General features: G+C 42.2%; 1 protein-coding gene across 1 annotated transcript in view; it reads right to left on the bottom strand.

Moving 5' to 3' along the window:
• The window catches only part of TEAD4 (TEA domain transcription factor 4), a 36,897-nt gene extending 13,931 nt beyond the window's left edge, over nucleotides 1-22,966 (bottom strand). The window contains exons 1-6 of the mRNA XM_084226964.1: nucleotides 22,835-22,966; nucleotides 6,370-6,434; nucleotides 5,677-5,739; nucleotides 1,683-1,817; nucleotides 831-874; nucleotides 223-278 (exon numbers count right to left, since the gene is read on the bottom strand). Coding sequence (XP_084083090.1) covers nucleotides 223-278; nucleotides 831-874; nucleotides 1,683-1,817; nucleotides 5,677-5,739; nucleotides 6,370-6,434; nucleotides 22,835-22,841 — 370 coding nt within the window. The 5' untranslated portion in view covers nucleotides 22,842-22,966. The remainder of the gene's footprint in view (nucleotides 1-222; nucleotides 279-830; nucleotides 875-1,682; nucleotides 1,818-5,676; nucleotides 5,740-6,369; nucleotides 6,435-22,834) is intronic.
• Between the last annotated feature and the right edge of the window lie 11 nt (nucleotides 22,967-22,977).

Here is a 22,977-nt window from a genome sequence, read left to right as displayed (position 1 = left end):
CCTAACACAACCAATATAAAACAGGAAGAAAACAAAATTTACAAGCTTCAGTTCTCTCAGTAAAAGGTAGTATGAGGAAATCACATAAAAGTTAGTTTTGGCTCTTTGAAATGTTTCAATCAGTTTTGGGGTTTTTTATTAACTTTCAAGATTTTTAGAGTGCTGGCTGTTTTTGAAGTTGGAATACAATTTCAAAGGAAGGAAGTACATTTCCTTACCTACCTGGTATTGGAAGCGGAGGCTGTACAGCATAAGGTTGTTGAGAAAAAGGTTTCACACTACAGAAGTACACAAAGAGAGGTGGTTAATAAAAACACAACCAAACAAAAAAATATTCTTCACTGACTGTTTGTGCAGATTAGATCAAGTATTTCTCCTCAGGGAGAAAGTGGCCTAAGTGTCTTTTGGAAATTATCTTTCTGTGTGAGCAAGAGAAGGGTCATGGGCAAACACTCAGAAAGCAGTAAGGGGCCAGGACTGGACAGATAAAGATTTCCCTGCAGGTGTTCAGCAGGGCCTCCCTCCAGATTTGTTTTTCTGAGATCCTATCAGCCTCTTAATACACTGGTATCCATTTATTTATTCTTTCCTTTCAACTACAAGTAGTTTTATATCTATGCAAGTAGATATAGGTTTGGATGCCTCTCAGACTTTCAACACCCACAAGTAAACACAGCTTTCAGGAGAGCTCAGTTCCATTTTAACACTACTGCAAGAAAAATGAAGGCCTTAGCATTTCACAGATCTTGTAATAGCTAATGGCGTTCCTCAGGCAGCAGAGAAAGCAGCAGAAGCACCTGCTTTGGATGGTCACATGAAAGAATACTTACTCCTGGGAAGATCCAGCTTGGCCTGGCAATGGTCCTTGCCAAAACTGCAAGAGAACAACACATAGGCAGAAGTCACCACTCTTAGGACAGAGATGGAAAGGAAGGCTTGCTCTTTTCTGAGGAAACAAACTGCAAGCTCACAGACCTTTAAAGATGTGAATGAGCTCTCTCTTCTTTCTGCATTCCTGGATTCATTCTTGTGGAGATGCTGACTGCTTATTTTTTTTCATTCTACACACTACTACTAATAATATGCGAAAAACTAACCTGAAAGTGATCTTTAATGTTAAAAATTATGCATGCACCTTGTGCCTCAGTCTCCAAAACTTTTGTGATGCTCACTCTCTTGGAAGGACCATTTTCCCCAGGAAAGTTCCACAGGAGTTATTTTGGCAGAAATCAATGCTCAGCAAATGCTCACTAGACCTCAACTCAGAGGTACAGGGATGCTGACAGACCCTTCTCTATTAAGGATTTTATTTAAGGGCCATCTGATCAAAGTACTGAGAAAAAGATTAGGAACTATAAACTTGAGAAAGGGTCAGGATGGCCCAAACAGATTTATTCCAAAAAGATGCTGGACTAAGAAAGTGATATGAAAATCCAAAGGAACTGATTGTTCTCGCCCTTATATCTAAAAAAAATATACACAGTGAAACTCTATTGTTTCACATCAGTGTGAACAAAGAATTGGACAAAAGTGTTGAAGTCTCATGACAGATTTATTCTACAGAGACAATGCCTTTTGGCCCATTCTGTCGCAGTTCTCAGGATTTTCCTGAGCAGGTCCCAACATCCTTTCAAACAGTCAAGTGTCTTCTCAAAACTCCACCAAGACACTGATCCACTCACCCCAGAAACAGCAGGGTAGGCTGGTCGTGGGAGACCAGGCAAGCCCATTTTACTATGGAAGGCAGTTGCAGAGATAATCTGAGCAGATGACATTGTAGCCATACTCTGCATGGCTTTATCTTTAGCTGCCTGATCCTGTGAGCAAGAATAGAAACAGAAAAAAACAGGATTATTATAATGATTAACTAGTTGCCAGCTCTAATGGTCTATAACCAGAATTCTCATCAGCTTCTCTTGTCAGGAAGAAGCATCTCTGAAATTCTGGGCAGTAAACTCACCAACAACTGTCCTAAGAACTCTTTAAAGCTGTAAGGCTCTGACTCATTACTACAGCTTCAGATGTGAATAATCATGCTTTCTGAAATGCTGGTTTAAAGACTGCTAAGCATTTTTCCTTTCTGTCTGAGGGCTTTCAACCACACAGCTGAAAAGTTTTGTTGTGGAAAGTACACCCCTAGCTGACTCTTGTGTTTTAATAATTGGTAAGAATATTCAATGGGAAAGATCCTTGATTACAAAAAAAAAAAAAAAAACAAAACAAAAAGCAAAAACCTGTGAGGCAAAGGTCACAAAAAGAGATCATCATCATCACTGCAGAAATGACTACCACAATTTGGGACTGCATTAGTCTCAGGTAGAGTTTATTATTTTATCCCTATCTTCAGAGAAACTTGAAACCTTCATAATCTCCAGGGCACATATGCAGGGACATTCCTTTTCATATTATTAACAGGACTGCAGATTTACACACATTCTTACAGGCAATGACAATGCCACAATTAGTGGGTCTGAGTTATGTATAAAATAAACAGCATTCTTCATTTCTTTTTTCAAGGAATAAATAGGCAAACAAAAGCACTTATATTCTGCCTTTCCTCCTACATCCCCTACAATTAATCTTCATCCTTTAAACATTCCACATTTATCTCTGGTATTATAATTACCACGGAAAACTCACAGATTAATTCATAGCTTGAAGAAACTGCTGAAAGAGGTGCAACAGCCCTTGCTCTCTTTTTCAGGAATTCTCACTTCCCACGTGCATTCACTGAACTGCAGCAAGTTCTCACCCTTGGGCCTCCATTCTTTCTAACCCCTCCAACCTATCTAAGGTTCTGTAAAGTTCAAAGCCCAAATATCCTAATGTGTCTAACAAAAAAAAAAAAAAAGACTGGAGGAGGCATCCTCCTCAAAAATCTCAATAATAAATGTCAATGTTCAAGTGGAATGACCTCTGAAATGGGCAAGACTTAAACCTCTTCTTTTTTAGAGCATCTGTGACTTCTGATAGTACCATTCAGGTAAATGGAAGGGAAACATTTTAAATGCTGAGAAAGTTCCTAATATTCTCCAAAGCTATGGGAAACGTTTTCAGAATCCAGTTTAAATTATGCCTTAGGGAATAACTGAAGGACTACCTACATTTTTTAAGGAAAATTATTATTTTCTGTTTTATATATATATATATATATATATATATATATATATATATATATATATATATATATGGACTATTTCCCATGTTCCATTGCATAAAAGGATTTTATTTCCTTCCCTTATTTTCACACTGGAAAAATTGCATTTGTCTACCTCAGTTTATGGGAAAGATGCATTTACTTGTGGAGGTATTAAAAGTTAAAACAAAATGTAAAATAATTAGGGAAGGAGAGTACTTTACCTATTAACCTTTGCTGTGTTTTTGTTTTGTTTAAATGCTTGACAAACTGCTGGAAAGAGCATGGTTTTAGAAAAGACATCTCTCTGTTTCAGTTCTATACTCATTTCAAGTGTTTCCCAGTATAAAAAGAAAAGGAAAAAAAATGGAAAAAAAGGAGCAATAAAAACTTTGACCAAACATTTGCAATGTTTGTATTTTCTTTTATTATTTTTAAAACACATAATGATGACATCATATCACCATGATTTCCCACTTTTTTCCTTAGTGCAGATGATATCTATTAGCCACCCAAGGCATGGAAAAAACTACTGACTTTTGGGAACAGAGTTTTCTTCAAGTTTTATCCTATTTCCCCACTGTATCTTTTACAGACACAGTGGACATTTAAAAAACACTCCAGTTTGTGTGAAGGTGTAATTATTGCAGTCACTACTCTGAAAAGTCATCATGTAGCTGCTCTGATCACTAGGATATAAACACAAAAACGTGCACTTGCTATGGAAAATGAGCAGTGATAGGAGAGCACACAGCTGTCAGCAGGACCTTGGAGCAAGGGCAGCAGTTTCTGTGATTTCATTTCCTTGCTCTATGGAAATGGCCAGCAAAAGCAAAGAAGTAAATGAGTTGAATCAGCGCTCCCGACCTGCCACTGCAGGCAGAAAGGAACAGCCTGGTCCTGGGGAAGGGTTCTCTGCAGGCAGCTGGGCAGAGCTCACAGCATGGCCTGGGTGGGTAAAGGGACAGCAGCCAATGGCTCCGTGGAGCTCCCCGAGACACCTTCGCTCCCTGAGAACAAAACCGGCCAGCTCCTGTGAGCTAAGTGGAAACAGGCTCGGCTGACTGGCTTTTCAATCATGCCCAGCCCCAGAGCTGTGACACACAAGGAACAGAATCAAGGTTACAGATGTAAGCAGCGGTGAGGCTTTTAACACCCTGGGCAGTTGTTGTTTCCTGCTCGCTCTAACTTGCCTCTCCAGCAGGCCTCCACCTGAAATGACCACTTAACAGCACCACAGGTTTCAAGCTGAGGCAGCCCTACCTGGGTGCACTGAATTAGATAGTTGTAATTTGTGCCTCCTTCTCTTTATCAGAGCAGCTGGTAACACAACAGGCTAATAAAAGACACGGCACAGCTTTCTAAAATGGGGCTGGGATGTGGGGGGCTGCTGTCCTGGCTTAGAGACAATCACTGCTTGCAATAGAGCTGCATGCACGTCAGCACTGGGCACTGAGTGCCAGCAGCTCACACACAGGACAGTCCATTTGCCCTGGTGCCCAGCGAGGAGCTGCCCAGGCAGCCAAGAGGAAGCACATGCTAACAGCCATCCCTCAGCAGTCAGGGCTGGGCTGTCACGGTTATTGTCACCTGGAGCATGGAAAACCAGGAAAGCAAACTCTCTTCCTTCCAGATTACTTAGGGCCATACCAAACAGAAAGGTCAGCATTCACCTTCCTTCTCTGGCTGTCTCAGTGAAACATAACAAGGCTCAGACCTCACATCCTGCTCAGCAAGCCCTTTCTGGATAGCTCACATTTTAACAGGGGACAGACACCCTCTTCTGCAATTGTCACATACAAACTTGACCTTCTCAACATTTCTGGCAATTCAGTCTAAGCACATAAACCATTTCCCCACATCAAATCCGAGTGGAAATAAATGTCAAGAGGTTCATTAGGGTGATCTTGGAGCTTTTCCTATGGAAAGGAAAACACAGCTTTTCTCAAACACGTATTCAACCATTTTCTCTTTCTTGTTAGCTCCGGCCTCTTCACATCAGGTCTGAATTAATCAAGGAGCAAAGTCTATTCAGCTGGCACCATTTTACCTGAGAAGATGCCAGCTGGCTTTATTGCTTCCTCTCAGTGGACAACTCCACATCACCACTTCTAGTAGAGATGGAGCTGGTGCTGTGATAACTCTGAGGCCACCTTTTCCCAAGGCCACCACAACACCAGCGACTGCTTACTGGTCAGAATTTGTAACTATAAACAATTCCTGCTCAGGTAAACACTCTCTGCACACTCCTAAGTCTAAGGGTCTTTCCAATTTGAATGACAACAGCATAAACCGGAGGTAGAAATAAGACACATGAAATTTAAAGTTATTGTTTCTTTATTCTTTAAATAGAATTGCTCCAGACGTCACAGAGCTTCAACAATAATGAATGTTTGCACAACATTTCCTGGGAAGAACCTTTTCCTCTCCAGCTTACTACAGTTCAGTGATTAATCTCTCAGGCTTTTTTAAGGCTATTCAAAGAGGGAATAGCTAACCTGGGGGGGCTTGTGTGATATGCTAAGGGATATTCATCATACCTTGAGCTTGGCTTGGATCTCTCTAGCTTTCCGCCTTGCCAGCACCTGGATGTGACTAGATACCTGCATTGAAAGACAAAATTCCATGTTCATTCCAGAGGAATACTTGGTAGCCTCTTGTGGAATTAGGCAGTTATTTAGGGCTGGGGGTAGGAGGGCTTGGGGGTAACAATAAGCTGCTTTTCTGAACATAACTAGTGCCATGAAATAGGGTGGAGGGCCTGCAAAGATGAGCCATCTAAGGCAGGTTTAGGCTGCTCAGCACTTTGTCCAGCATAGCCTGGATATTCATGCCCAAATTACAAAGATTCCTTTTCCATCTTGTGCGCTAGGTATTTTCAAAATCATCATTACTGACTTGCCTGCTTAGGCTAAACAAGAAATCTTCATGCAGAGAACCACTGGAGCTCCCTAAAACACTCATTAGTAGACCAAGCAAATAAAATCACACTATTTAACAGCAGAAAAATTTGTGGGTCACAATATGATTGGCAGACATGAGCATTATAAACCTCCTGTAAAATGCCTGAGCTGACTCTTCCTGCCATTCTTACTAACCAGCTCAGCACAACCTCCTTCCAGCAAAGTCAGGAACTACCAACAAGCAAACAGCAAGAAATTTGTTCTCATTAGCCCTCATTATCTCTAGAAGTCCAAAGAAGCTAATCCTTCCAGGGAAAACTGTACACTTACCTGTTTCCTTGTGCGTGTTTTCCCTGTTCTCAGCTTAATATAGCGGGCAATCAACTCATTTCGGCCTGGAACAGAGAAATAATGCAAACCCAAGTTTAGACAGCAGTGACCCCAGCAAAAAAGATAGATAATTCCATTGTGTATCTACAGAGATCAGCAGCAGGATGATTCTGTCACACATTTTTTTCTTAGAAAGGGACTTATTAGTGCACAAGGTAGAAGTCTGAGTTTTAGGAGCAGTCTCCTATAACATCCCCATAGGCAAACTGATAACGTTTGGGCTAGATAGTAGGAGAAGGAGCTTGGTGAAAACTGGCTGAACAAATGGATGGGGTCCCAGTTGACAATGAGCTGACAGTGAGGCAGAAATGCACCCTTTATGGCAAATCCCACTTGCCAACAGGTCAAGGAAAGTGATCCTTCAGCTCCACTCAGCACAGCTGTGGCAACATGTGGAGTACCGAGTCCAGTTCAGGTCTCCTCAGCATGAGAAAGGTGTGAACACACTGCAGCAAGTCCAGCAAGAAGTCAGCAAAAGTTATTAAGAGACTGGAGCATCTGTCCTATGAAGAGAGGCTGAGAGAAATGGGTCTGTTCAGCCTGGAGAGGACTCAGGGGCAGTTTTTAATCAATAATAATAAAATAAATATCTGATGGGAGGCAATGAAGGGAAAAAGGGAGCCACCCTCCTCTCAATAGTGCCCAGTGATAGAACAAAGAACAACTGACACAAATTAACAGATATGAAATTCTGTCTAAAAACAATTTAAAAAAAAAAAAAAAAAAAGGAAAAACCCAACCTTTTTTTAACTCTAAGAGTGGCTAAACATTGGCACAGGCTACCCAGAGAGGCTGTAGTCTCCTTCCCTGGAGGATAGTAACAACCTACTGGACACTGCTTGAGCAGCAGGGCCAGACTAGGCAGTCTGAAGATCCCTTCCAACCAAAAGGAGCCTGTCCCTCTGTGTAACTGAGTCCAAGAAAATAAACAACAATGGGGAAGCACATGGAAACAGCTACACAGAATTTATCAGTGTGATATGATACAGTGAATTACAAGTGCTTTCAGGCTCCTGCAGGCAGACTATCCAGCTTTATTACACTGGCTCCCAATGTATCACATCTAAGCAGTCACACAGATTTTATTGGCTTTCTGGAGGTGAAGGAATTAAGAGCAGAAACAGAAAGGCAGATGTTACACGTCTGAACTCAAGGCTGGTTCAAAGCAGAAAACACAACAGAGAAAGAGCAGGCTCTGCAAAATGAACCATTTGTGGTGACCACAGTAGTATCAAGACAGTACTACAATAAAAACTTGGGAGTAGGAGCTGCAAGGCTGTGAGACATCTTGATATGGCTGCAAGTGTTCGCAGAATGAAGCAGGAATGAACCAGGAAACAAAGCCACAGCTCTTGTGAAGTTTTTTTATAACAAAATTATAAAATCCCAGTATTGTCCGTCGAAAGTTTGTGGGAAAAGAACTTGTATATTAGGACATCACAGACATGAAAAAGCAAGCAGTGAAATCAGCATTAAACTATCAGTATTAACTATTCCAGTAGTTAAATATTTGATGGAAAAGCAGTAACTTTTTTCTATTTTAAACTCTTATTTCTCTCAACCCTGAAATAAAGTGTACGCAAGGAAAGACTGCTGAAATTGACCACTGAAGCCTTTAGGGAAGGACTGGCAAAGCCCTTAATTTCATCTGTTTCTGAAACAGAATAATGCAAATGTCCATGACTGCACTTAGGCCAGGTTCATGAAACACAACCAATGCACATATAGGAATGGGAAAGCATTTCACATATACAGATCTTAATCTTTCCCTAATGGTGTCATCCTAGCAGCTCCCATTATTCGCCTGGGACAAGAAACAGGTCTGTAGCTGAGAAATCCGCTCCAGCTCCTATAAACACAAATTAGGAACTGTGTCTGTGCCAGAAACACAATGCCCTGCCATGTAAGCACCGACCTCTTCAGTTCCCACAGTTTCTGCTTGAGCACAGTGACAGCCCAGGAGAGTTTAGGGGGAGCAGATGCTGTTCTGCCACCTTCCACCTGGCTACTCTTCCAACCCATATAAACCATTTTCACAAAGCCAAGACCAATTACAGCAACACACATCCACACCACCTTCCTCTAGTGCCAACAATAACATTTATTGCTTCTCAAAGCTTCCATCTGTTTAGACATGGATCCAAGCTGAAAGGTAAGAAACAACTGAAGTGATTCCTCTCAGACAGATGCCAACATGTAAGAAATTTCAGAAGGACTGTTTGACACACATAGAAATGGGAAATGTGCTGAACAAAACAAGGCGCTCAAACCCAATTATCTATAAAAGAAGAAGGGAATTTTTGTTTCAACAAGAGGACCCTTTGAGAGGCAAGGCCAATGAGTTAATGGAAAAGAGAGGAAAAACTAGCCTTGAGAAGAAGTGGATGTGGAGAATTTCAGGCAAACTTCTAAAGGGTACATATCAGGCTATACTGAAAATTTGAACACATGGGAACTCTCCGGCACTGGCTCAATTATGGGTCATCCTTGCAGAACTAATTTCAATGGATTCTCAACAGATACAATAAATTTTATGGAGCAAATTCTTATGTATAGTGTGTCATGTAAAGAAATTATGGAGGCTGAACAGTCAGACAGAACATTATTCTGCTGCAGCAGTAAGGGGCTGCAGGGGTAATCGGTGTGAGAGGATGCCTTGAACAGCTCTGTGCCAGTCACAGTCAATTCCAGCCACCACCAAACTGGATGAAAATAACAATCAATCCACCAAATCCTCAAGCAGAGAAGCATAAGCTACCTTTGCTTGAATGTGTTTTGGAAAGGGCAAGAGCCAATAGGGAGAGGAGACACATGAGGAGACACAAGAGGAACCACAAAAAGAGACATGAGAATGCACAGGAGAAATACAAGGTATGTAAAAAGATTAATATTGAGAAAAGGAGACGTGTTAGGAAACACTCCTGGGGATGTGGCTGGAAAAGTCGTCCTGGTAAAAGTTGCTTCATGACAGGAAAACACTTTTAGGCAACTGCATCACCCATGCCAGAGCAGAGACAACCCTGAAAGTACTGCAGCTCACTGAAAACCCATGCAGAGATGAGAAACAGCCAGAAACAAGGAGCACCAGAGGGGAAACAAAACAAAACAAAAAAAAGCAGGAACTGGCAGAAAGAGACCTTTACACAGTAATGCCAATCTCCTGCGTCACCCAGCACCTCATCAAAGGAATTAAGAGGGACTGAGTGTTAGAGAGAACAAAAGGAGGGAAAGAGTGGGAAGCAGGGAGGAGAGACAATAAACTGTAGTCAGGCCTGGGAAATTGGGAGGTATTTCCGTAAGTGTGTATTTAAGTGTTTGTCTTTGACAACAGTAGCAGCAAAAATGGCAAAGTTCTCTCAGGCCATGTACTTCACCAAAAGAGACTAGTGGGAAGGGAAATTGTTGTACAAATTGCAGATATTAGATACTAGTACAGAAATTCTCTAGAAAGAAACTACACAGAGAGCATTTAACTGTGGATCCTCAAAATTTCCAGTTTTAGAGTTCACTTCCCACTTGCTACTTTCTCTCATACAGTCTTCATATTCCAGAAGTATGTCCTCACAGGTTAAAACAGAAAAGTGGCAGATTGTATTAAGGTAATAAAGATACTGGTAGCACAAATAAGAAAAAAAAAGGGGGAGGGGGAAGCCCAAACAAAAAACCACCAACAAACAAACAGATCACTCTACAAAGACATTCATCACAGGGATTACTAAATATAGAACTATGTAAATTGCCAAGCCCAGTAATCTGCAGCAAGGCAGTATTACATTACCATGAATCAAAACTACAAGAGAAGCAAGTCCTAAATGTCTTTTGTGTTTCTTATCAGCAGTTAGATGTAAGCAGGTGTTATGTGGCTGGAAGCCTGTAGGCTCCCAGGCTCTGGAAGGCACCTTCTTTGTTTCACAACCCCGGCTGCAGGGTCAGCAAAGACCAGCACTCCTCACTTGGCTGGAACGGGCAGAGCTGTCATAAACTGTCAGATGGTTCATTTTTTAGAGCCATGTAAAGTGTCCCTCAGTAATCTGATCATATGTTGTGTTCTTAGAATAACTCCCGCTGAGGTCTGCCATGGTCACCAGAACCTGCCAACAGTTGTGACTCCTCTGTCGAAACCGCGCATTGGGTTTCACGGAGCTCCGGCCAACATTCCGACCGTGGCACAGCACCTCTATCCTCCACAGAGCCTTCCCCTGGGAAGCATGGCACCAAAAAAAAAAAAAAGCAGTCAAGAGATACTGCCTTATGTTCTTTACCTCTCATTCTTAACAGATACATTTCCAAGGGCAGCAATTTGCCTCCCATTCAGTCTTACACTAAATTGCAAAATTTTGCACTGAATAGTTATGCAGGAAGGAATTGCTAAGAAAAGTGAATAAGGAGGCTTTTGGATTCTCCATTCTACACCTGTGCACCTTTGACTATAACTGCAGAGAAGTGTCTTTCTCTAAGGAAGAGGGAGAATCAAAGGGAATTCCCATCACCATAGAAAGCATTTACCAGTCCTACCTCAAAGCTTCATGCTGACTTTCTGTTAGTAAAGGTATATTAATTTTTCTGCCTCTTATAAGCAGTATCTCTTTAAGACTTCCACTTCCTCACACACCTGTTGCCAAAGCAAGGGAGATCAAAGAATTCAGTGATCAAAATCCTTCCAGTGGGAAATGGCATGGAAGTGTCATGTTTCATGGAAATGGCATGTTTCTTGGCAGATTCAGTATCGTTCTGCACCCAAAGCAAACACAACTATCTATGAGTAGTTCTAGAAGAGAAGCAACTATCCAGCTGTATCCAGTGAAAGGTTTATCAAAACAAGGTCAAGAAAGCCATCTCAACTCTCATTTCAATCTCTTTGTGTCACTTACTGATATCTCCTGGGACATGACTATCACCTTGAACTTATTTAATTAACTGTTGGTTACAATCAGCATAAACATAATGAACTGTGTGCATCAGACAAATAAATCTAGACAAAAGAGGGAAGGTAAGGACACCTCATCTGTTCACCAAATGTCAGTGTTTCTCTGTGCATACAAAGCAAAACTGACTGCCAAGCAGGTCTAACCAGACAGACGCTTTTCAGACAAAAGCAGTGTGGTTGCATGACCATACAGCACTAACTGCCATACAGGTCTGCCCCATCCATAGCTCCCTGCACAGCCTTACTTCCCATCTCTCATTCCACTGCTTCCTCCTCCCAGCTCCTCCTGGACATCAGCTGTTCCAGGAATAGAGCTACATGTGTCAGAAAACACATTTTTGTCTTTTTGATGGTTATCAAGATGCACAGACACCCAACTTTTACTAATATAATAAAGTTTTAATGCTACCCTTATTAAAACTTCCTTTCCATCACAAACCATGTTTTTTCACCAGAGCCTTGGTGAGAAGATTTCGTTTGGTTCCTCTACTCAGGCAGCAATACTGGAACTTAATACACCACTATGATCATCACACAATGATCATTTCCCATGACCATGAAAACCATATTGCATTTTATGGCACTGACCCATCCTATGGAAACATCTTTGACCCCACCAGAACAGAACTTCAGTGGTCAATAGTCAGGTTTGAGTTTCCATAGCAGAGTTACACACAACAATGTGTTTTATATTTAGCTGGGAGAAGAAAAATTCCTCAGTCTGATCATTTATTTACTGCTTGAATTTGCTTAGGATGAACCTTCCACACAAAGATTATCTGCACTCCCTAAAAAAGGGGGATTTTGAGATAAAGAATCAAAGAAGAATAGGCCAGTATTTCTGAAAAACATCAAAACAGCTAAAGCCTGAAAAAATACCATTAAAGTGAATAACACCATCACAGTCAGCTCTTCCCCAAAATACCATTTTCATCATTTGACTGTGCAAGTTCTGAGCTCCCTCCTCTTCTGAAATGACAAATTCAAATTATTTGCTGGGCAGAATGTACCAGTCAAGCCCCTCACATGGCAGTCGGGTGATTCATCTCTCTGAGGTCATAAAACTCAGTTGTCTCATTTACTAACTGGTCTAAACACTGAAACCCTCTCTTGTGTAAAAGGCCTTCTGCTGGAAAGGTGTTTGCCCCTCTCCTTTGCCACTGCACAGCCTAAATTCACAACCAGAAACACAAACAGTGCTACCAGCATCTAGAAACTGCTGTTTCTTGATGGTCAGTTTAACATGCTTCACATAAGGTATATGGCTGGGGGATAATAATTACAGACCCTGCAGTTTTGGGGAAGCCTCTTACTGGTTCCAACAAGTACTGGAGATAAATGAAAAGTCAGTCAGCATGGGTGTAGTTAGAACAAAGTGAAGAGGTTTCCCTCTCCTTAGCTCACCATTCCTCCTCCTGCAATATTCCATCAACTCCTGTGTGCAGCTGTACCAACTAAATTGACGGGAAAAGGGGAGGGGCGAGAGGGGAGGAAAGACTGACATGCACCACTCTAATTATCAATAATGAAAAACAATAAAACTCCCCATCCTCGTATATATTTTGTTGGTTTTGTTTTGTTCCCCCCCCCCCCCAATCAGGCTATTTTTAAATGGATTAGTGAACTAGTTCATTTTGGGGTCACATTAACCACGGCAGTGGCACAGCAAAGAGAACAGAGGAAGAATCGGTGCAGAACTTCTTAAACCAGTTTTGCCACCAGAGAAACCATAGCCTAGAACTGTACTCCACCTAACCCTCACACACAAACAGGCTGGTAAGAAAATGGGCCAGGCACTTCCTGTGCTTGCATCATTTGTCTAAAGGCTAAACAGCGTTAAACTGCCTTCTAATTATTGCCCCAAGGGCATGTGGAGTTATTCCTTGTCAAGGTGAGCATTTTCTAAGGTACAACAATGTCCACAGGCAGAAGTCCCTCCCCACCATCCTAATGGGAAGCTCCAGGCAATGCAGCTCTTCACCACACCTCAGTCTTTAAGAGTGCTTTTCGGTGCATAAATTGAAGGGTCTCATCAGCTGTGTTTTCCCACATTATCGCCTCAGGCCACAGAAATGTAAGTTAATCCATCCAATAAGTACTCTTCCATATACACGTTAAGGGCAGCAAAAGGAGCAGAGCTGGGACTTGTTCTGGTACTTCCCAGGGTTAAGACTGATAAGAATCCTACAGAAAGTGGTTAGATTCAGTTTGGCTGGGAAATCCCACAATTATACCAAAGTAGCTGCATATAGTAACAGGAGTCCTTCATATGCCAGGGAGTGTATCAGGTGACACCTGAAAGAGCCAATAACAATCCTACATGGAAAGGCATGTCAAACCAACAGATCTCAGTCTCTTGGGACACCTGGGAATGACCTTATTGAGGCACTAAGATACTTACTCACCAAGGCCTGGGTTCAGAGAAACTTGACTGTTGAGGGTAGCACTGAAACCCATGTTTAACTCTAACAGCATTTTCCAGTTACCATCAGTCCAATTCTTCCTTAGATCAATAAACGTCGGCTCATTTTGGTATCTTCTAATAACTGTGGGGCATCTGAAAGCAATTATCAGTGATGTTGTTTTAACGGATAGCAAAAACTTAAGCCTTTCTACTGATTTTGTGGTCAGCTGCTCCTGCCAACACCAAGAGTACAGAGTTTCTGGCAGATTTGTGCCTCAAGCGCTAATCTTGTGCATGTTCCCAGATGACAGGCTGGTCATGCCTGGTCAAGCCCAGATGAGTGCTGATCAAGCACTCAAAGCATCAGCTCCAACAGAAATTAGAGCTAAAAGGAGTCTGAGATCTGTGCAGTCACTGGCTGCACGACCAGCACAGACCATGCAGTTCTCAGGGCAGCTGCCCTGGTCTGGCTCAGTCCTGTGAGGAGTCATGACTGCTTCACTTGGCACCTAAGACTTACACCAAGATCCAGTCCCAGCCAAACGACTGAGAATTACACAGCAGGCTCAAGGAAAGCAGAAGAACACAGAGATTGTTGTTCTTGCATTATATGAATAAATGAATATTGATTTTTTAAGTGGAATGGCTGCCATGACTCAACTTCAGTTCATAGCATCATGATTAACAGTGCATCCATTGCTTGTGATCACTTTAAGCCATTAAGCTATAGAATCAGCATAAACAAATGCTTGGACTCTCCTGAAAAATGTGGTTGCCTTTCCCCTTCCCTCCCTCCCACCAGACTGTTCCATGGGTGAGTTCAACTCTAATCTGGCAGAAATCTGTCCAGCTCATTTTGCCAACCTAGTTTGCTATCAGTTTAGCAATCTAACATGCATCCACAACTGAAGTTTGCCTAAAGAACAGGAGCACAAAACTGGAAGCAGAGCAAGGGAGTAAGGAAACAAGAGTGGAAACTCCCTCTTCTGCTGTGAACTGTAAGGTCATCTCACCATTTGTGAAGGAAATCTACTCTTGGTCTCAACACAACAGTTCTACACCATCCCAACATTTTCAAGAATAGTTGTTAAAGATGTCACACTCTGTAACAGGTGAAAAGAGAATGTGAACAGAAAACCTAGCAGAACCACGGATTAAATAATTGCATAGTCACCCAGGGACTGGTCTGGGTAATAGGTGAATTCGGCCAAGATCATGAAAACTCCTTACAATGGCTTGTGATATTCCCTGTTCCTTCCTACCCTGCTCTCTTTCTTGTAATACCAGCACAATTCTGTTCTAGATTCTTTAAGTACCTGTTCCCTGACTGAGTTTACAATGTAAATCTGATAGATAACTGGGCAACCATGATTCAGGCAGGAGAGCAGGAACATGCGGACAACAAAACTATTTAAGCTGCAGAGATACCTAAAAATGCACATGGATCCAGAAGGGAATTTGCACAAATCTACGTGCTTCAGCTACCTTCTGTATGAAAACTTCTATATCTAGATTTCTCAAATCACTTTCCCACAACTTTAGCTATAAAGAATCAGACTAAAAATGAGCATCACAAGTACAGCTGGCTTTGCCTCTGGGCCCAGGAGTAGATGAAATGATTTTTGAAGGTCTTTCCCAGCACCATTTTCTATCATTCTACAAACAAAGCCGATGATGCCGTGTTTATATGCAGGAGCACTCCTAACCCCCAGTCAGGGTTGAAAGCAACACTGAACTGATGATTGCCACACGTGCTGTGTGTTTCCCTGCAACGCTGCCATGCTTTGAAACCTGCCTGAGTCTGCAGCACTTGCAGTCAGCAGCTTGGGCACTGCTATTGGGTTACCCCAGCAAGCATTGGTTACACTCCTTGCACTCCTGCCCACAGACTCCTGGGAAAGCATTTGCAACTATGGTACAAATCAAACCCAAGAGGAAAGAGGAGTGATTCCAAAGGCATTTTACACGAAAAGTGTCATTTCCTGTTCAAGAAGCCAGAGACAGAGCAAGACTCTGGCTGTTTGTGTGCATGGAGTGAGACTGAGAAAGTGAAGGAGTACCCAGGAGACAGGTCACAAGTTCAAGGTGACAGCAATGAGCAACAGCTGCTGGCTATGCACCCTTCAGCAGCAGGTGTACCCAGGCCCCAGAGGTTTCAGTCAGCTCTGCCAGTGACCAACAGATTTACAAGACCATCTGTCTGGGCACAAACTGCACACAGCCTTCCCAGTTTTGCTGCCCAGATCTTCACCACACACCACGCACAGACAATACAGGGCTTGTTATGGATTAGCTAATGAGCAACTGTTTAGACCAATAGACAGCCCTAGTTCTCCTGTGCTCATTATCTGGATCCTACATGAATGAGAATGCTGCTTGTTCTTTTGGCTGTAAAACTGGCTTTTTCTGAACAAGCAGCTTCCCTTCACTTCGGGTACTAGAAAATGGAAAGGTAATGTTGTCTCACGCTGGTTTTGCTTAAAGAATGCTTAAGGAATGCCTCTGAAAGAGACTTTAAAAGAAAGTTCTCCTGATAGGTTTTTCATACTTGCACTGAAGAAGTACGGTGAGCTCCTTTTTTCCTAGGCCAGGTGTTCACACAATCTGCATATTGACATTATCATCTCCCTCTATGTATATGCACACCCTTTCTTGAGAAATGCTGTCATCCTTCTCTACTCAATGTTTGGCTAATTGACAGAAGACAAACTCTGAGAAAGCACTCCTGGAATTTACCTAGAAGTCTGCTCTTTTTGTTTCAGACCTAAGGAAGGGCTCCTGTGTCAATCACTTAAATAAACATGCTCATGTCACAAAACCACAGGTAGCATGAATCACAATACTAACAATTCACAAAAAAATGCAGTCATTTACAGAGTAAAGCCACCTAATGCCCACTCCTGTTTCCTGAGTAAAACCACAGCACTTCCCATCTGGAATCCTCCTCTCATTCACAGATACACATGCGCACATGCACACACACCATTCTCTGGGACTAGTTCTACAAATACAATCCTTATAGTTTTGTCTGATACAATTTTAAAAGCCCACAACAGCAGCACTTCCACTGTAGCCTTTCAGAGGGGAGAGATCCCTCAGCACTGAGCACCATGTTGTCCTGAAGCCTTTCCTGATATCCATCCTATATTCTCTCTTTCTCCCCCATTAATCCTAGTCATGCTCACATGTTCCACATAAAATCCCTCTCCCTCCTAAATGTTAACACCCTTCAAATATTTTTAGACTGTTATTATGTGTCCCCCCACCCTCCACCTTTCAGTCATCACTTAGCCAAGCTATGTATATTTAGCTACTTTAATCTTTCCTCCTAAATCAGTCCCTTCAACCCCCCCAGAGCTCAATGTTAAGTCTGGTATGCTTGCTCTTCTCAGAACTCACTCCATGTTTTTGAGATCTTTCTGGTAACGTGTTTGCAGAAACCTGTCCAGAAGATAGCTTTACATGCCCTGGTTTTAAAGAGAGAAGAAACCCAAGTCATGGACACTATTAACTTTCATTTTCCATGTCTGGGTTTTGTTCCCAGATTTTGAATTCTATCTGAATTTTTAAAGTATTAATGAAGGTGTCATTCATTAATAAGATTAAGAGCAATAATTAGTTAATTAATAAGAGTAAGAGAAATAATTAATAATTTGGGTAATTAATAAGAGTAAGTAAGAGCAAATTAACAACTGATAGTATTAAACCCAATTGTGAAAGAAGGAAATGGGTTTTAAAATATAAAAGAACACTAAGGCTTTTTAAAACTAAACTTTTCAGAAAATCAATGGAAATGTGTAAAGTTATCCAGAAGAAGAGTAGGAGCAAGACAATAACATGCAATGAGGGAAAAGGCTGAAAAATGAAATATAAACAGTCTCTCAGTAAAAAGGCAGGTGAGTGGATACACCTACAAAACATAAATCTGGCCTACTAAGTTAGAAATCAGTTAAACTGGATGTGTTATCTACAATAAAAAAAAAAATTACAAAAAATCCAAACCAAGTGCCTTTCTAACAATATACCACTATAAATCAATTCAGAGAATTGCAAAAAATTTGAAATTTAAAAATTAGAAAGTCAGAGGAAGAACCATAGGGGTAAGGCAATGTTGCCAATGAAGTCACTTAAACACAATGAAAACTCTGTGGCTGCAGACATATACAATGGGGAAAACGTAGTACTACACAGCTCACTTGGTTTTTAAGCCTGACAGATAAATATGGGGCTATAAAGCTGCTAAAAAAATCAAAAGGGACAGAAAAAAATTGTGCCCTTTATTAACCAACAGAATGAAGCCCCCACCAAAGGAGTCACGATAACTTTGATAACATGTAATACACAATAAGATTGCTACTATATTTATGTTCAGTACTAAGCATGTTAAGGAAAGATGCCACAGCCAGTACTATTAACTGCAAGGAGATTCCTGGTGGGTTGGTATTTCAGAAGTGGCAAATTTCTCAATATTCAAGAAATGCTTGGAGTTAATGCAAAAATATTTCTTTTTATGCTTGCATGGAGAAAACACCAGTTAAATTGACATACAGCTTAACACAAAGAACCATGAACTTGGCTTACAAAGGAGATGGAAGGAAAAGCATGACAAAGTCCAGCAGAAGTTTAACCCACTGCTGATGTCTCCAGAAGTCTGGCTTCCTCTAGTTGACAACAAAGAACCAGAGCCACACAAAAGCAAAGTAGAAAGATGACTGAGTGAAACAAAACCTCATTCTTAAGCAACTCGAGAAACATGACACCTACCACCAGAGGGGAGGGCAAAGTCTGCATCCTGACCAATTGTCCACTAATCCAAGTTTTGTCTGTCTTCTAGTGTTTAAAATACGAGATTCCTGTTTTCTTCCAAAATCATGGGATAAAGGGCTGTTCTGGAGTTCACTAGGTCATAATAATGGAAGGGGTAGGAGCTTCAGAAGTATCTCTCTGAGGGATATCACAGCTGAAATAGAAATTTTGGAATTACCTGGAACATTCAGTTCAGTGTCAACTGAGCACATTCTCAGCATGTTTCAATAGATTTGACTGAAACATAGATAAGATGCTAAACTATAATACAGAGGAAAGAATTTGAAGACTTTCACCATATAGATTTCCATATTTTAAAAAGCAACCATGCTCCTCCCTCCCCTGAAGAAGTGTTTATGAGCCAGGACAGGCAGTGTATGTTTTATGCTTCTTTGGATTCGTGCCTTTGCTTTTCAGTTCTACTTTTAGTGACTCTTTGAGGTGGGGAGAACATTAAATGATAACTTATCCCTTTGAGATAAAGGCATTATCCTGCAAATTTACCTAATCATTTCAGAATAGGGGTGGGAGGGACCATCTGTGACCTGGCAGCTTTTAGCATCAGACTGACCTTTCATCCCATCTTAAGTCATGTTGTAAAAGCAAGACTTTGTGGTCCACTGCCTGCTCCAAGTTTTAACCAAATAGTAACATGTTTGACTGTCCTGCTTCTATCACTCAGCCTCTAAGCTTTGGACATCTTTCTTTAAGTATTTCCTATCAGCAGTTCACAAACAGATGGCACCAGCCTGAGAGATGGGTGACTGCCTCCAGCTGTCTGCCTCTCCCTGCTCAGCACAGAAATGGCTGAGCTGTTTGAAAAGCAGCTGCCAAACTACTGACTCCTTCAGAACAGCCATCCAACAAACTGCCACCAATTCGAGCCCCTCTTGCAAAAAAGTGCTCCAAGCCAGGTGTTCCTGCAGTGGAAGGGAGCACTGGACAGCTAAGATAATATCAGGTTTTTTCCAAAATCTTATTGTCTCTCTCATAATGTCAAAAAAGGTATAATTTTGCAAGTTGCTCTTTCTTATTTCTCTGCTTTCAGTAATGTTGGGAGACCTGGTCTATTTAATATATCCATGAATATCTCACAAAGGTACTAAGCTTTTTCACTCTACTTTCTCTACATCAGTACTGAAGATGCCAGGAGACACCCCCACCTAATTCTGTGGCAGTTTATTTAGAACAAATGCCACAGATATGATTTCTTCCACGGAAAAACATTGTTGGAAAACATAAATGACAGATTTGTAATGCTGTACCCCCACGGTGATCTAGCAGGCAGGACTCACACAATTATTCTACAAGACCTTAGTGGTACCAGAAGTCACCAGAGCAAAAAGTGCCCCAGACTCAATGCTTCTAATGTCAACACAACGACTAGGAGAAAGGACAACATTCCATATCACACCAGACAGCTGCTTGTGCCTTAAGCAGGTGGTCAGCAAAGCCTGCTGGAAAGGCCAGTGAGGGCTTGCACCCAGAGAGGGCTGTGCCATGGGCTTACTCAGTCAGGATGCTGCCTCCATGCAGAAATGGAACATGTCTAGCATAGAAAAAGAAAAGGAAAGGCAGCAAAGGAATCAGGACACAGATTATCAGCGTACAGAGAAGAGCTTGGCTGACTTTGGAGTGAAGACTGAATCCTGTTCACTCTGCAATCAGCAGTGTTGTCCAAAGAGCTGTAAACAAGCCAACTTTGAAGAGGTACGGCAACATGAGCATGAGGCCTGTGTAGAGGCTGAAATACAACTTTGTGTACAATTTTAAATATATTTAAGCAAAACAGCACAAATTCTTCATATTGCCTCAGTACGCTTCAGCTAAAAGCTGCCAACTTTGAACTAACAACAGGTTGCCTCACAAAAGATGAGAAGCATATAAATTGCACATAGAAGAAGTTCTGAGACCTGGAATATCTTGCCCATAACGACACGAGCCACTCCTCAGTGAGAAACAGTGAAATGGTCCCAGTTTTGTCAGGGGAAAGGGGCATATACAGCTCTCTGTAACACCTCACCCCTTGGTTCAGAGAGCTCTGTGCAAGTCAGTCACAGGGTGGATAAATAACCATCCCTTCCCAGGCAGGGCCAGCTCCACAGCCAGCCTGCCCTGTTCCACAAGCTGGCTTGTGAGCACTGAAGATGAAATCAGGGACTATATTTATTCTCCCTGCCCGGTCATATCTTTCTATAGATCCCAGACAGGGCCCCACTTCCTTGGCCTGGATCCTGGAGACGAGTAAGCAAAGGAGGGCATAAATCAGTGCCTGGGTTCTGTCAGGAGCACACTGAACCAACCATCCACACCAGGAACAGGTGCACTGAAGGCAAGCAGGGACACTGTCCCACTTGGAGTAGTGGGGGGAGGGCTTGCAGAAAAGCTCTTCATTTCTTCTCCCTGTGAGCCTACCCTAAACTTTTCACCCTGCAAGAGGGTTATTTACCTTCTGCAGTTCACCAGTCCAGTCAAATAGGTGTGCTCCACTTAACACCAATCTAAGCCAAGCCCAGCTAAGCGTCACAGGTTTCTGTTTCCCTATGTGCTTCACTTTTGCTCTCATTTCTTTTCTTGTCTTTCACTCTCTGCTCTGATACATTCACTCCAAAGCTGAAATACTTCAGGGACCATGCAAAATGTTCAGTAAATTAATGCACTCTTAAAACACAACTGTAATTTTTCACCAGTAATTTTAAAAGTCACCCATCATGAAAAAGCAGTGCAGACATAGAGCAACAAGAGGCATGTGACTAGTTCATGCTTAATAACCATGGGGTGGATTCTCAGGTAATATTTTAGTCTGAATAACATTTTAAGCAAGCATCAGTCCCTGAAGGAGCAGTCTTACTTTAACCTCAGTCATGGTTGCTCATTCCCAATCTCACCATCCTTTCTCTAAATACCGGCACAAGATGCTGGGCAGTATCCAAATTAAAGTTCACATCTTTTCCCCTTTCTGGCCATGCTAGTTTTAAACTAGATTAGTTCCCCAGTTGGTTCCATAGCACAACCGTAAAAGCGTCTGCTCCAGCTCAGAGCAGGAATTGATGTCTGCCTGGGAATACTGGCCCCAGATTAGCCTGAGGGTGATCAGCCTTACCCAACCCCTATTGCTCTTCCAGGTACAATGATGTGTACCCAGTAAAACCATCCACTGCAGATAAGGCCATGTAAACAAGACCCCACCCACGCTCCCACAGTCAGAGCAATCCATTCCCTAGCTCAGGGAACAATGGCCTCATGGGTGGACAGAAACCTGCAGAATTACTTGTGAAGTGCCCGTAGGAAGCTCCGGGGCATGCACGGAGCATCCCGTGATGGGGCCTGTGAAGACAGGCAGATTCCAATGTATGGAGGGGAAAAAAAAAAAAAGCAAGCACCAACTGGGTAGAAAGAGGGCTGTCTTTCATTAGATCCTTGCTAGTGTTTGGAGAAACTGTCCACCTTGGGACTTTTAAAACCAAATACTGGGTATTCAACTTTTGCTTTACATTTTAGTGACAGAAGTACCAGGTGGCTTCTTGCAATACTCAGCAAGAGAAGCCAGGTCAGACCAGCTTTTGGTTAACAAAACCAAAAGAAATTTTAACTGTGGAAAAGGTAAAAAAAAAAAAAACAATTCAAAAGCATGTCTGCCATGTATAAAATTGACTTCTGCTGCAGCTTCAAGCCAGAGCCTCTGTGTACTCAGGGCTGGGTATCTAGTTAGCTAGATGAGAAGAACCCACAGGTGAAAGATACTTGTGCCAGAGCTATGAGAAGGCAAACTACAATGAAAAGGAGTACACAGAACCTTCTGCCCTTAACATCTGAAAAGTGTAGGTAGTTAAAGTATAGTTGTTTGCACAGCAGCAGAGCCATTCAAGGGTTCAGGAGCTGAGCTTCTGTCCTGTAGCACCAGACATGCAGGCCATTACCTGTTCTTACCTTCAACAGGAGCAGTGAAGACAGCATCAAGAGATACCATAAAAGATAGGCTTTGTCACACTATGAAGCCATATATATTTATATATAAAGATTAGTTCAGTGGCACGTTCAACTCTGAGATCTACTTTATGGATAGTCCCCTGAAAAAGATACCTATCACTTTTTCTGCTTCATGAATGTCAAAATCTTCACGCCCATTTCCCTAAATACAACTCCAGGCAACCAACAGCACCAGCCAGGGAACACCTGAGGGAAGGGAATCCACTCAGACCATCGTTTGGGGCAGGGGGCAGGCTGTCTGGGGCGCCGTGCTGCGGCCTCTCTCTCTCCCTCCTTACCATACATCTTGCCTTCGTCGGACAAGATGATCTTGCGGCGGCCGCATGGCGGGTAGATGGCTAGCGCTTCCTGGAAGCTCTGCTCGATGTCCGGGCTCCACACGCCCTCGGCGTCATTGTCGATGGGTTTGTCCAAGGCCTCG

The sequence above is a fragment of the Fringilla coelebs genome (genome assembly GCF_963513975.1).
Source record: "Fringilla coelebs genome assembly, chromosome: 2".
Classification (NCBI taxonomy): Eukaryota; Metazoa; Chordata; class Aves; order Passeriformes; family Fringillidae; genus Fringilla; species Fringilla coelebs.
The sequence above is the reverse complement of the archived record's forward strand: the minus strand, read 5'-3'. Positions and strand labels throughout refer to the sequence as shown.